This window comes from Nematostella vectensis, chromosome 11 (assembly GCF_932526225.1).
Source record: "Nematostella vectensis chromosome 11, jaNemVect1.1, whole genome shotgun sequence".
In the NCBI taxonomy this organism is placed as follows: Eukaryota; Metazoa; Cnidaria; class Anthozoa; order Actiniaria; family Edwardsiidae; genus Nematostella; species Nematostella vectensis.
In genome coordinates this window covers 5,516,006-5,529,992 of record NC_064044.1, presented here as the reverse complement: position 1 = coordinate 5,529,992, position 13,987 = coordinate 5,516,006, and the positions used below count along the sequence as shown (strand labels likewise).

General features: G+C 40.4%; 1 protein-coding gene and 1 long non-coding RNA gene across 2 annotated transcripts; both read right to left on the bottom strand.

Moving 5' to 3' along the window:
• Nucleotides 1-3,262: 3,262 nt before the first annotated feature.
• On the bottom strand, nt 3,263-11,468 carry LOC5501122 (WAS/WASL-interacting protein family member 1). The gene is made up of 10 exons (XM_048734544.1): nt 10,990-11,468; nt 10,497-10,589; nt 9,353-9,474; nt 7,778-7,942; nt 7,261-7,413; nt 6,284-6,793; nt 5,711-5,766; nt 4,828-4,931; nt 4,395-4,522; nt 3,263-3,455 (listed from the first exon to the last, which is right to left on the bottom strand). The coding sequence occupies exons 6-10, from the start codon at nt 6,631-6,633 to the stop codon at nt 3,263-3,265; spliced, it is 831 nt and encodes a 276-aa protein (XP_048590501.1). The 5' UTR covers nt 6,634-6,793; nt 7,261-7,413; nt 7,778-7,942; nt 9,353-9,474; nt 10,497-10,589; nt 10,990-11,468.
• A 338-nt stretch (nt 11,469-11,806) lies between these two features.
• Nucleotides 11,807-13,745, bottom strand: LOC5505448. Its single transcript, XR_007314235.1, has 4 exons — nt 13,637-13,745; nt 12,811-12,848; nt 12,356-12,433; nt 11,807-12,044 (listed from the first exon to the last, which is right to left on the bottom strand). It is a non-coding gene; the product is annotated as an uncharacterized LOC5505448 (long non-coding RNA).
• Between the last annotated feature and the right edge of the window lie 242 nt (nt 13,746-13,987).

Genomic DNA, 13,987 nt, shown 5'->3' with positions numbered 1-13,987 from the left:
TTTCTTTTACTCAGCAAAGCCAGCTCTACCTCCCTAAGATCGAACGAATGTGTTAAAAAAATTCATTATCTAAAAACATTCATTCTTGAATCAAATCAAATAAAAGCATCAGAGACGGACAAATCGCCTGTGATTACTCACTTAAAAAGGCCCGCCCATTTATTCGAGTGTGGTATTTATGTTTATCTCGAAATGTCAAGTTTATACAAAGAACAAAAAGCACGTATGCGCAAAACGTGACGTCTTACTAACACTTGCTGACAGGTAAGAGGTGAGTCTTGCTGTAAAGCGCTATTCACGACTTCCTTGCTACGAACTGGTACCACTTCACATTTTATTAGAAATCAAACGTGGTATATAAATACAATGCAGATAATATTCTTAACTTAAAAATTATAATACCTAACATATTACTGCAAGTGCAATTAAACAATTCAAAAATATCAATAATCTTATGAAAATACAACTTCAAAATCACACGCCCGATACGAAAACCCGGATAAAACTCTATAGGCAAAAAACCGGGAACGTATTCCTCGATCGCATGTGTTGATTACATAGCCTCGATAATTAAGTCATTAATATAATATACCATGAAGTTTGGTTACACAGTGGTACTAGCGTCCAACATGCGAGATGAAATAATTATCATATCTCTATCGCAAATATACGATATGTAGGGCTAAAGTAGTTACGTAATCTTACAAAATAAAAAATTGTTGTTATATTTAAACAAAAGATCACGTAATGTTATAACACATACTCAGAACCGTAACGAAAACGCTTTCCAACTGCACGTTGTTACGTTGGAAAGCATTTATTCTCGACTTCCTTTCTACGAGGGTCATGAAGGGAGGCCCGATTCTCGTTTTCGCAAAATTCCGGTCCCGGTAGGTAAAATCCCGGTGGCTATATTACATATGCTGAATATAGGCTAAATATGTTCTTAACGAAATTCTTAAATTTTAGTGTATATAAGAATTAATGAATTATTAGGAAGAGAATTACGCTAATGATCAATAGCAATAATAAGGTTGTTGCTATGAGCGCAATTTCATTCTGCATTTTAGAACGTTCACCACAGGTGAACCGGGATATGGGTCATTCTCTCTTGATCCTTCGGGAAAATGAAATATAGAATGTTTTCTCAATAAAGCTATTAACATTGCTTTATTAGCCTTGTGTGTGTTTGTTAGGTGAATTGTGGCCCAGAAAGGGGTTTAGTCCCTCTAGAGAAACTCTAAACCGCTTAGGGTTTTAACATAGTTTTAAAGATAAACAAAAACCCCCCAAAAAATTGTCACAAACGAAAAAAAATAAAACTGATCAACAGATGTTGGGTCTGAAAACGGACGGGTGTAGGAAGCCATCACGCAGTCTCTGCAGCAGTTACACGCAACCACAGGAAACCCGAAAAGGCAAAACAATCAAACAACACAGGATGATTTGAAGGAGAGTTTTAAGAACCATACAAATGTTCAAGCGCATATGCAATGCACAAATGTCAAGGCAATAACTATATTCTAAACATTACTTTTTCATATATAAAATATAAATGTACAAAGATCTAAAATATGATCATTACTATACAAAGGGTTTGCAATTGTACTTGGTCAGTTTGATTATTTCCTTGATATTAGAGGCCTCTTTTTATATTTCGCTGAGCTGAGATACTAGTCTCTCTTTTCGCGCTCCAAAAGACAAGATTCTATTTTCCTTGCGAACACCGGCACAGCGAATCAAAAAGAGGCCACTGGAATTTGATGATATATATCTAGTACTAAAACTACGGGGATGTTAAATACAGGAGGCCTACAAATGCTGGATAAAAGGCGCAGAAGTTAACCAAAAAAATAACATTTTACATTTATTCTTTCTCGGCTGTGAGCTATTGATAATTGAGGCGTAAACTTCGCTTTGGCGGTCAAATACCACAGAAATTCCATTATCTGGATGGGAAGCGTCAAATTTTTATTATAAAATCGCTGTATCAAGCGCTTCTGTGTTCTAGCCTGGTGCAATTTTAAAAAAAATCGATGTAAGAAAAGCCTCTGCTCAAAAGGGCAAAATTACATAAATTTCAACAAAATTGATATTTCAAATTATAGTAAGTCTGTTGGTATTGCATTCTTAATTACATTACAGCGATTTTTAAAGATTATGCGAACCACGCAAATGCTTTTAAAAACTGATATATACCATCATTTTGGCATCCGTCATTTATCATCGGGAAAAGAAAAGAAATTACATTTGTAGTTCTTTAATTGGCAACGTGATAAAGAATGGACCAATAAAAAACTTCAAGGCTGTTAATTAGTGGATGCCATAATGCAGTTTCTGTCCAAACGACAGAGCAAAAAATGGCAAGTTTTCCCAAAATAAGGTCTGGTTAACTTCGGTAAGCTTGAATTTTTTCATAGAGGTTCCTTATGTTATGTTAACCAACATATCAAAAAGTGTTTTTTTTTAAATGGATTCGTCTTCGAGATAAGAGGCTTGAAGTGCAATTTTCAAATGTTAAAATTATGAATTCTCCTCGTTTTTAGGGAGAAGTCGGGCTCTGATCAGAAATTAAGCCACCTTTTGCTCGCTAATATCTAAATTTCATATCTTCTAAATTTCTTTAAAATATGGAATTAAGCTCCTTGTATGCGGAATCTTAAGCTTATATATTGAAAATTCGAAAATTTCATGCCATTTTTTTGCTCTGTCTGTCCAAACAAACTTCTGATTCGGTGCCAAGTGTTGGGCTTTAGACCTAAAAATGACATTCTGACAAAATGTTTACCAAGTTGCCGACCTTCAACATTTTCAAATGAAAAAAAAACATTTAATAATCCGAAAAAAATAGATTTTGAATCGATAAACACGTCACTGGATTTGGCTGCCATCCTTTCTAAGTGTAAAAAGAAAAATATTGACTAAATACTAGGTGTGACGAAATTAAAAATTTGTTGTGTTTAACACAATAACAAACCTCAAATTAGAAAAACATTTTCCTAAAATTGCCATGGAAGCTCCCCAAAAATGAACATTGATAAAAAGTATTCATTTGATTAAATTGCATCTAGTCCCCATCAATAAATAAGGCTCTATCGACATTAAAGCAAATAATTGGTTGTCAAGCAAATACAACCTACAATAAAAAACTTTATAATTCCTTACCTAAAAATATTTTACTCTGATTTTCTTTCCCTGTTGTTATATCTCATACGACAATACAATCCCAGCAAACTTAGTGAAGCAATAATCTCTATCTTGACTACAGCTTTGTCGAGCGACAGTTACTGGAAGTTATCTGCATTGGAAGCTGTCCGAATTTCTCGTAAATTGTCCAAGAAAACGTGGACGAAATTGGTTCACTGACGAGGGTTCTTGGATTATTCCGAGAGCACGCGAACAAAACTGATCGGGAAAACGCCGCTATTCCCAGGCTTTCTCTCCAGCTCTCCAAGCTAAAAAAGAACGAGAAGCAGTTTAAGTTGAAAACATATCATTTTCCCCTCCCAATCGCCCACATTGAAGTCTGGATTTGACAATGCATCTGAAGAACAAAAACGTATTGTAGACGATCGCAGTCTTTATTTTGGCGCATTAAAAGGGTAACATTTGGAGCTTGGGGATCCTTTGACAAAATCCCCACAAGAAAAAGGGAGGAAGGGGGTATGGAACTCTTCTGGATTCACGGAATATTGTTAGATAGGCATAGGAAATTCGGCCTAAGGGAGTCCCGTGACAATGGGGAAAGTGTCACGGTAGTCTCGTTCCCTGCCTTCTATTGGCTGAGCAGCTTGTCGGTTAATGACGTCACTTTCGATTTGCTGCTCGCCTTGAAACCTGACAAAACACTCGAAATCGGCAAATCGACGTGTCTATGGGCTTGTATGGAGCGCCCGGGGACGGCAGTGCTGAAAAACGCAAGACTAGTTCCAATACCGCGCGGTTAAACCAGCCTTTTTGTTTTGAAATGGCTGGGTTTTACCGGCGAACTGTCACATTTTGGCGAATGCTAAGAAAATTAGATCAAATCTAAGGCTAAAATTTTCTTTATGACTCCCTCTTTATCAAACAAATCTTTCATCTTTTGTACAGTATGGTTTTAATGCTGTACAGTAAGTCAAAACAGCGACCGAAGTCAGCCTTTCGTACCTTTACTCGAAAGATTCACACTGAGATTTTGTTTGTTTTCGCCAGAACACGCGCATGCGCATACGTTATTCAGCACTGTCCCCGGGGACGAGGAGCCTGGGTACGAGCAACCTGGGAACGAGGCTTATGTCACTGTATTTTTGGACATTCCTCTGGCTCCCTTCTTAGCGAACATCTGTATTCACGACATTCCTTACCTTCTCTTGCTAGTGGAATAGTTGCCTCTTAAGCGCGGGTAGACTTACCCACCACTCGGCGTCTTCACCTTCGCCTTTGACGAGAATGACGTCACCCTCCATAAATCATTGTCATCATTGTCAGCCTCGCAATCATTCAGCGCCTGAACTCTGCGCGGGAACTGGCTCACGGGGACCTGGGGGCGAAGGTACAAAAAAACTCTTATCTATCATGGGTTCTGATTGGTCGAAGACCAACGGGAACCTGGAAATGACGGTAGCTGTTATACAAATCATAACTCACAGAAAACGGCTTATGATCAAAATTGTTACTTCTTGTTGAGGGACGAGAAGCAAAGAATCCGGAAAAAACCCAAGAAGCGAGAACCAAGCTTTTTTGAAGTCGTCAAACTATAGAACGAGTCTCTGGGAATTCCTGAGCGTCAGGGCTCTTTTTATGGGTCACCCCTCCCCCCTCCCCCCCTCTCCCCTGTACACGTACCTGGCTGCTGTAGTTTCGAGAAGGTATTTCCGGTGCTGGGGTGTCGCCAACTTTGCTGTTTTCTTGCACCTTTGGTAAGGGCTTGTCCTTGTTTGGTGGGTAAACTGCGATTACAAAATAACATTCACATAAAATTGGCGGGGCGCCGTGAGCAAAATGTGGAAGGGCTTGTTGGGGGCTTTAGTACGGGATTACATTTGGAGCTTTCTGATTTGTCAACGTCTGGCAGGGAGAAGTGACGTGATTGGCAACCATACTTGTGCTGACAAATGAAAACGCTCCAAGGATTTTAAATGACAGAAGGCGACTTAGCTTGGAAATCGTTGGCGAGGGTTTGCAGGATACTGAAAACCACAGTAAAGAGGGAAAGGAGTTGTGCAAAACTAGTTCCGGTACCGCGCGGTGAAACCAGCCTTTTTGTTTTGAAATGGCGGCGATCTGTCACATTTTGGCCAATACTCCCTCATTATCAAAAAATCTGTCAGCTTTTGTATACTTTGGTTTTAATACTGTACAGGTAGTCAGAACAGCGACTGAAGTCAGCATTTCGTACCCTTTACTCGAACGATTCAACACTGAGATTTTGTTTGTTTTCGCCACAGGGAGCCCAAGCTCACAGTTAGTGGTTTTTGGGTTTTTAAAGAAATTCTCTATAAAAACACACGAAACTCACCGAGCGGTTAGAAGTGATAATTTTGATTACCTCTGTGAAGTTTCGTAAAATTCGGTCACACCTACCTCACTCGACGTACTCGACACACTCGACTGTTTTTATTAAGAATTTCTCACAAACCCAAAAGACAACTAACTGTGAGCTTGGGCTCCCTGTGTTTTCGACAGAGCACGCGCATGCGCATATGTTATTCAGCACTGTCTGCTTTACCTTTGACTGTTGTGTCTGAGTCTTGTCTCCTGGGAGGGGGTGGTGTCACGGAAGGCCTGACAAAATAATACGCAGATTACATACGGCCTTTGACGTATACAAAAGACGAGCCAAAACCATCAATTATAAAGAGATTTACACATTGCTAGGTTGTAATGGTTGTGATAAGAAACCAAGATATATAAAATGATATTCTATTTATCTATCTACTTAACTATTGACCTATCCACTTAACGTTTTTCCGTGCGTGTGGACATAAATGGACGTTGTTCCGTAAGCGTGGAAACGATTGAATTAGAAGTTACTTGATTTTCGGGGAAGGGATTTTTATTGATTTGCAGGTTTGAATAGATTACATTTTCATCCGAAAAACGCCCATATGAGGTGAGGAAGTTCACACTTATTGCGTTACAAAGGCTAAAATTATCATACCTCTGCAACGAATTACTAAATTTACGAGAAAATGAGTAACAGTGCTTTAGCAGGGTAAATATGTTAATCCGAAAGACGCCTATATCAGGCGGGAAAGTTTAGGTGTTTACTGCGTTACAAAGACTAAAATAACCATCATACCTCGGTAACGTCGTAGACTTAGGTTTGTTCGGGGCATTTTTGGTCAAGCCGACGTCATTACTAACACGGCCGGTGTTCGCGGGTTTTTCCAAGCCCGTGGGTCTCGGCGGAAGCTCGGGGCGAGATGCTTTTGAATCGTCCTTCTCCCCCTCTCCCAGGGGGAAAGATGACTTCTTTTCCAACGCGGGTCTCCCCATATCTGCGATGTCCTCCCCAAACGGGACCTTTCCGTCCGATTTGGACCTTTTATGGGTGGGTACAGGCGGGAAATCGGGTTTAAGGTCTATGGCCCTCTTTGGTGCGGGTGGTAGTGGAGGCGGTCGACGCTCCGTGTCCGGATTAGTCCGCATGTCCGGTGGCGGTGAGGCACGGGTGGGTGTGTCGTGGAATTGCGGCTTAGGGGGTGAAGGCGGGCCTGTTGGCCTGACTGGCCGACTGACAGAGGGGCATCTTATTGGGGGGATGGGTGGGGGAGATTCGGTGACGTCAGATGGGCTTGTTTCGTCTTGCCTAAGAAGAAAAAAAAATGTTATTTAACTTGTCGCCACCTAAAGAATATTTCACGCAAACTTTAAGACTGCTTAACGTAGAATCAAGAAATGAATAGGAATCCCAACAGTTAAACTGGATTCCGACTCAAACACTCGGAAAGTTCTCGTTAGGACTAGGACATACTCGGGATAATCAATTGAGGAGTCTAGGTGGCGCAGTTGGCAGAGCGTCACTCTTTAGTACCTGTGCCTCTCTCTGGGTTCTAGGTTCGATTCCTTATGGTTCCGACGTGAGTTGAGTTAGTTGGTCCCGCATTTACTCCGTTTTTTCCCCGGGTTCTCCGGTTTTCCTCTCTCCACAAGATTAATTAATTTCGATCTTATCTGGATCCGTGGTCAGACGTCTTAATCTGCACTCTCGTACTTCAGCATCTAGCTGAGACGAGAATGATTAGCTACTCCAATTTATTTATTTATTTTTCTTACCATGATTTAACGCCATGCCCGAATGTGCTCCCCGTAGCGACATTCGCATAACAAGGTAACGCAACACTTTGTCGGACACATAATCATCTGGCTTACGGGGCGAGGAGGCAAATTGCGACGGTGGCGGGGAGGGGAAGGGGGACCGGACTTTCCCTGTTGGAAGAATAGGGAATGGCATTAAGAATGAGGTTGATGGAATTACAGGGGTACTTGGAGAGTGATTCTAGTATTATTCGCCTATTTGCTGGTAACGTGTTGTTTGGGTTACAAAAAAACTTAGAAATGATTTCTCTGGTCGTCATGCCAGAGAAAGACGAAAAAAAAATATTTTTTTTAATGAAATAAGTTCTTTCTGACAAAGAAACTTTCTGACTGATCCGTAAGAGCTGGATAAGTTTTGTTTTTTTTGTTTTTAATATACCGCTAAAAGAGCGAATTAAACGAGCGCGCGAGTTTTCAACCTAAGAAGTCATGTGACTCAGTGCAAGTTGCCTATTGGCTATAGTGTTGTGTGTACCTTGGAAGAAAGTTTGACATCATTCAGCGCCTCGTCATCACTCAGACTCGTTTTGATGTCTGTCAGCTCGATGACGTCATCCGTGAAGTCCTCGGCCTGGTTCAGTCCCCAGTCGATTTTCACGTGATCACAGAAGGTCAGTTTGCCCTTAGCGCATTTCCTCAGCTAAAAAGAAACAATTGCTTGTGACGTGTTTTACTTTTCAATCAGAGGAAAATATTTCTGTGGTATAATTTGGTGGGGATGGATGGGCACCAGGAGCGTACACAGGGTGCGCACCCCCATCCCCCACCCTCGGCGGCCAGAAAGTGGGTCATTTCATATTAAGGAATCTTTAAATACTATGCTTTTTCCATATGATACCTATGACTGCGCACCCCCACCCCCCCCCCCCCCCCCCCTTCCCCCCAACGGCTAATCTTGGGAACGCACACACTCAAAGGAAAAAAAGGTTAAAGCCTATATTCTCAAGGTTTATCGTGAAGGTGCGATAACTTGGCAACGAGACCAGGAAAGCGAGGTGAAGGAAGTGCGTTTAAAGAAAGAGAATCACGCCGCCATTTTATGCTCCCGCTTATTACCGAGCTACACATTTCCATTACACGAGTTTATTATTACACCCTAATTCAGACAAGTAATTGAGACACCTTCAATTAGATATCGTTTACACTTTACCAGGCTTTAATCGTGAAGGATTAAGCTTTCACGCAACGAGACAATTGTATTCACAAAATGTAACCAATAACAAATGTGTGGTTGATCGACACCCTTTAAACTTGTCAAAATTCTGGGCCCAGAAAAATGCGAGGGAGGACATTATTTGAACAATGCTGCACAGGGTCTTTAGTTGGGCCAAACACTATGAGCTTTACCGTTAATTCAAGCCGAAAAGATTGAAACAAGATAAGAATAAACACGATTTTTAAGTACCTCTCAGTGATGTGAAATGTATTCGATATGAAAAGGGAAGGTCACGTCTGATTGGTGGGTTCATACTTTTCAGACAACTGTGGTAAAAAATAGACAACTATAGTACTAACAAGACAACTGTAGTACACTTTGGACTAGCGTTTGACTTCCAAGGACTGTGGTTGGTAAAATCAAACAACTGTTGTCTAGATGGCCTTTGATTGGTCAATTTATACTTTCATTTTTCCAGTTTGTTTCTAGAGGGTGTTCATATTATCGCAGTGCTTGGTCGATACTTTGATCGGCCTTATTTATTCATTATACTCACTTTTAGGAAATAGTTTTCTAAGGGCAATGGAAAAGTATAAGACCCGTAATCATAACTCAGCAACTCCAGTGTGTCGCTGTGACCTCTTTCCTTTGCTAGCTGTACAGGCGTTTTACCGTTTGAGTTTTCTGTGAATTAATGAGCAGTTTTAGTAATAAATTCAAGCCAATACATACTTTCATAATCTTTTAAAGTAGTGCGTGATGGCATGAGTCGACGTGAAGGCGTAACGAAAAAGCTGAAAAATGATGTACTATTGACGCAATATGCGTGATGAAACTCTTTGCGTGACGTAGCGACGTCACTTAATTGACTCACCGATGACATAATTGACTCACCGATGTGTATACTCTCGGCGGCGCCTGAGCGGAGCAAGACTTTAGCAACCTCTGTTTTCCCGGCCTTCCCTGCGAAGTGTAATGGGGTGTTCCCTTCCATATTCACAACATTTGCGTCATTCCTGCGTTACGAGATACAGACAAGAGACGTTAATTTTCAGTTCCTCAATCCTCATGGAAGATAATTCTTTAATAGAAACACCCTTCGTCTAAGTCCAGGAATTAACACTTATTAATGTTTCAAGCGACAGTGATTTTGTGTCGGAAAAACGACGCTTTAGCCCAAGGGAAATGGCGCGAGAACAAGGCGGTGGATGCAGAAGAGGGCGGGAGAGAAGAAAATTAAAAAAAAGACGTCTTTTCTGTCCTTTCTTTTCTCTCCCGCCCCCTACCCCCTCCTCCTCCGCCCTTCCGCCTCGTTCTCGCGCCTGTGACCTCGAAGCACTGGGTTTATGAGGATGGGGAAATCTGCCCTCGAATTCTCAAGTCCCTTCGTGTTGGGGGTATGGACTATTTCTAGAATCCCACATTCAATGTAATTTGGAATCAAAGGGCGAATCGTACCCGTTCTGCGCTAGAAAGTCGACGATGTGCAGAGAAGTAAAAGGAAAACAAAGGGTCAAAAAAGTAAAGGTAAAAAAGTGGGGTGGGGGGCGTTAAATAGAAAAAGTTTTAGATCATACCACATAACAATGCGTGATAGGCACAACGGGTAACGGGAAGACTTTACCCTTCCCACGATCCTTTTCGACTTATTTATCCTTCCCATGATGCATAGTGCATAGCTTTGATGAGGAATCTCTTTTTCAAAAAAGTCACCCATATGAAGAAAACGTTGTTTTTTGGGGGGTCTGGTACCGGGGAATTTTAGTTTCTTTTTAAATACTTTCTCCGTTGACTAAAGATGTACACAGTAACTGTGACAGTAACTCTTCTGTTTACAAGTCATAAAGTTTACGAAGTACCTGCGGTGCGAAAAATTATGCGGGTTTTTTTCAAATAAGGCATATATTAGTTTCCTTATATGGAAGTGTCGGCGTTTGTCAAAAACGACACTTTTTGGCTAAATTTTCTTGATATGATGATCAAAGCAATGCACACAGTATCAAATGCGTGATATAGTTGCGTGACAGGGTTGTGTTACCGATCCTGGTAGCATCGCACTCAGGTCCACTCCCTCGCCGAATTCTTGCAACACGGCCAGAATATCACGTGACTTGACCGCCTGGTGCAGCTCCTTGGAGAAGAAAATCGGAAATAGTGAAATGCATCGCATTTTATAAAGCACAAATTCATGGATTAAATAAATAAACAAACAAGCAAACAAGCAAGAAAGCAAGCAAACAAACAAACAAATAAATAAATAAAACGTCATACAAAAAAACAATACCTAGGCAATGAAACCGCAATTTCTTTATAATACACGTCAAAGAAATGTTCTTGCGACGAGTTAGATGTCAGTGCATATATAGTAGTTTAAGGTATTAAAAATGCCATGTATTCGAAAAATAGTAAAAATCTTTTTTCTTGATAAAATTATTTTAGTAGCTAGTGTCTCTTAAGGGCTTCAGTGGATTTTTTGATCGGCAAAATAGTCGAGGGCAAATGGTTCGGTGCAGCCGTATATATACACAGACCTGCAACACCTTCTCGGGGCTTTCTCCCGATTTCTGTGCGTACTGGTGTTTGATGTACTTGGTGTGAATAAACTCTTTCTTTTTTCGTCCCTGAAATATGACGCCAAAAAGCAGTCAATAACAAGGTAGAAAAGCATAGGGCATATTTCTTTAGGAATTGTAATAGTCCGGTTTTAAGCCAACGAGTCTTCTTCTCTGCCTCTTTGCTGTGATCAGATTTTGAAACTGCCAACTTTCTTACATTTTACTGCTTGCCGCGGGCTCGGTTTTCTTCAGTATCTCCTCTAATGGCGGGTTATTATGATGACAGAATAATATTGAAGATCGAGCATGGTTTTACATAGTTTTAGGGTATTGCTTTGGATATATGAAAACCATTTATCAAAGTAGACATGACGGAAAAACATGATGTGACGCTTCAAATAAGCCAATTTCACATCGAATAAGGCGGAGAATTCTCTGAGTACTTAGTAACTTATAAGCAAACAAAATATCAAGTGCGACTTTTTTTAAATTGATGCGACTTCTTGTAAAGTGTCATTGAAATTTGAGCTTTTCGTCCCAGAACTGATACACAGGGCAATGATAATCAAGGAAAAATTATCTTAAAAAGCCAAAATCTGGTTATGCGCACTTTGGCCTCACATTATTTGTGTTTTCAAAATCAGTCCGTAATACAAGGAACCTATAGCCACTGAAGAAATTGTGTCTTCTCTATCTATCTGGAATTGCGCGTTTTCCATGTTTTTCAGTCATGTCATCAAAGTCTATTATCCAAATAGTCAAGAAAGAGTATAAATCCACACAACAATCAGTTCCCAAAAAGGGCTTTACTTGTCTCTACTTCCTCATGTCTAACTCTAAATGGTTAAACATTAAACAAACAATAGTTGGACAAAAATAAGAATAAAAAGTCAGTCACGAGCAGTTCAGCGTTGCCTATATTGTCGAGCGTGATGGCTGGACTCTAGAAACGTGGACACCCATCCCGCGATGAACTCCGGAGCACTCGATACACGTCAAGACGCCGAGGTTCGTCGACAACCATGTGGGATCTGTACAAAACAAACATGATATTTACGAAAGACATAGCGTGGGAAAACAAACAAAAAAAAAAACAAACAAAGAAAAAAATAAAGTAAGAAATAAAGAAAGATATCAAGAAATAAAGAAAAAAATAAATACAGTATAACCCCTGTATAACAGACGACTACTACGCAGACTCTTTCCAAAGTCCCAATTTTCAATTCTTCGTGCAAATTTCATGAATGAAAATTTCATGAACGGAAATAAAAGATTTTGCGCTTATCTCATTTGTTTTGTCCAGCCTGGAATAAAACTAAATGCAAAAAAAATTCATTCTCACCTTTAGAGGTACAGTCTGCGCATGTATCATTGCCAGGTAACCGCTGAACTTGTTTTACTATACTATACTAAGGCGCAGCTGAAAAAGGATAAATATTAGCAAATTGCGTATTGACTCCACAGAAATTCCATTCACCCGTAGCCAACCTGTAGGCTTTTACCGTTTTTTTCGGCCGAAAACACGGAGTTCAAATATCACGACCGCCATCTTGAATTATGCGTTGTGAAGGGGCAAAAACCAACAAAGCCTAGGCTAATACGGCCGTTGATAGGTGGTCAGTCTCTAATAAGCAAAGATACACAATGCACTGAATTTTATTCAGCTCAGCAAATTTCTAATTTTTTTTTGTTAAGACAAAAACGGGAGGTCATTAGGCCCGATTTAGCTTACAATCCGAGAGTCTAGAAAGTCGGAAACAGCAATACCATTTTTTAAACTCAAACTGACAGACGTACCTCTTTATGTTATGTACAACAGAGCTATCATCGCCCGGCTGAAATAACAAACATATGGAACTAAGTATTTAAACAATACAGGAACTTTCTTATATAAAGCTATCCTTGCCGGGCTGAAATAACAAACACATGGAACTAAGTATTTAAACAATACAGGAACTTTTTATATAGAGCTATCGTCGCCGGCCTGAAATAACAAACACATGTATTTAAACAATACAGTTGGATTGGTGGATTCAAGTGGATACCCCCCTCCCTCTTAGTGGATCACCACCACCCCACCCCTTGATTTAGTCACACTTGCAGGTCAATTTGGAAACCCAAGCGGCTTTTAAATCCAGCACTTTTCGCTACTGATGGGCTTTGACTTATAGCTTACTAGTAGGTCAACCAATCAGATTGCAGCATTGATGATAGCCTACTAGTAGGTCAACCAATCAGATTGCAACATTGATGATAGCCTACTAGTAGGTCAACCAATCAGATTGCAGCATTGATGATAGCCTACTAGCAGGTCAACCAATCAGAATGCAGCATAGATGGTAGCCTACTAGCAGGTCAACCAATCAGATTGCAGCATTGATGATAGCCTACTAGTAGGTCAACCAATCAAAATGAAGCATTTATGATAGACCACTAGCTAGTGATTTGACCAAAGTAAAGATAGGGTGGATATCATCTTGCAAAGGTACTGTGTATAGACTGCTTCTCTTCTACTCCCCTCCCTTAAGAATTAACATGCAGTATGTAAGTGTTTGTTCAAAACAAAAATACAAACGCTATAACCGCCCGCCGATCTTTTATCAAACTACGACATCGAAGGTACCTTAGACGGGATGAGCGAGCCCTCTCTCAGAAAAAAGCCAGATTTAGCCAAAGTGCACTTTGATTTCTACGAGTTACAGTGGCGATTCACGGCAGCCTCAAATCTTCCTGTTTGATTTTAAAAAATCTATTAAAACAGGAGTGAGCTGTACTGCAGATATGTCCTAAATAACTCTAAGAAACTTAACATGCACAAAGAAAGCGCTTATGTCAGGTCGAGCAACGCTCCCATAGACGTGAAACATTAAAGAACGACAAATTCCACCACAAAGACATATAATATGTCACCTAAGGTTTTTGTCACCTCATGAACCAACGTCTAGCGTATATCGTCCTCCGTAGATCCATTTCT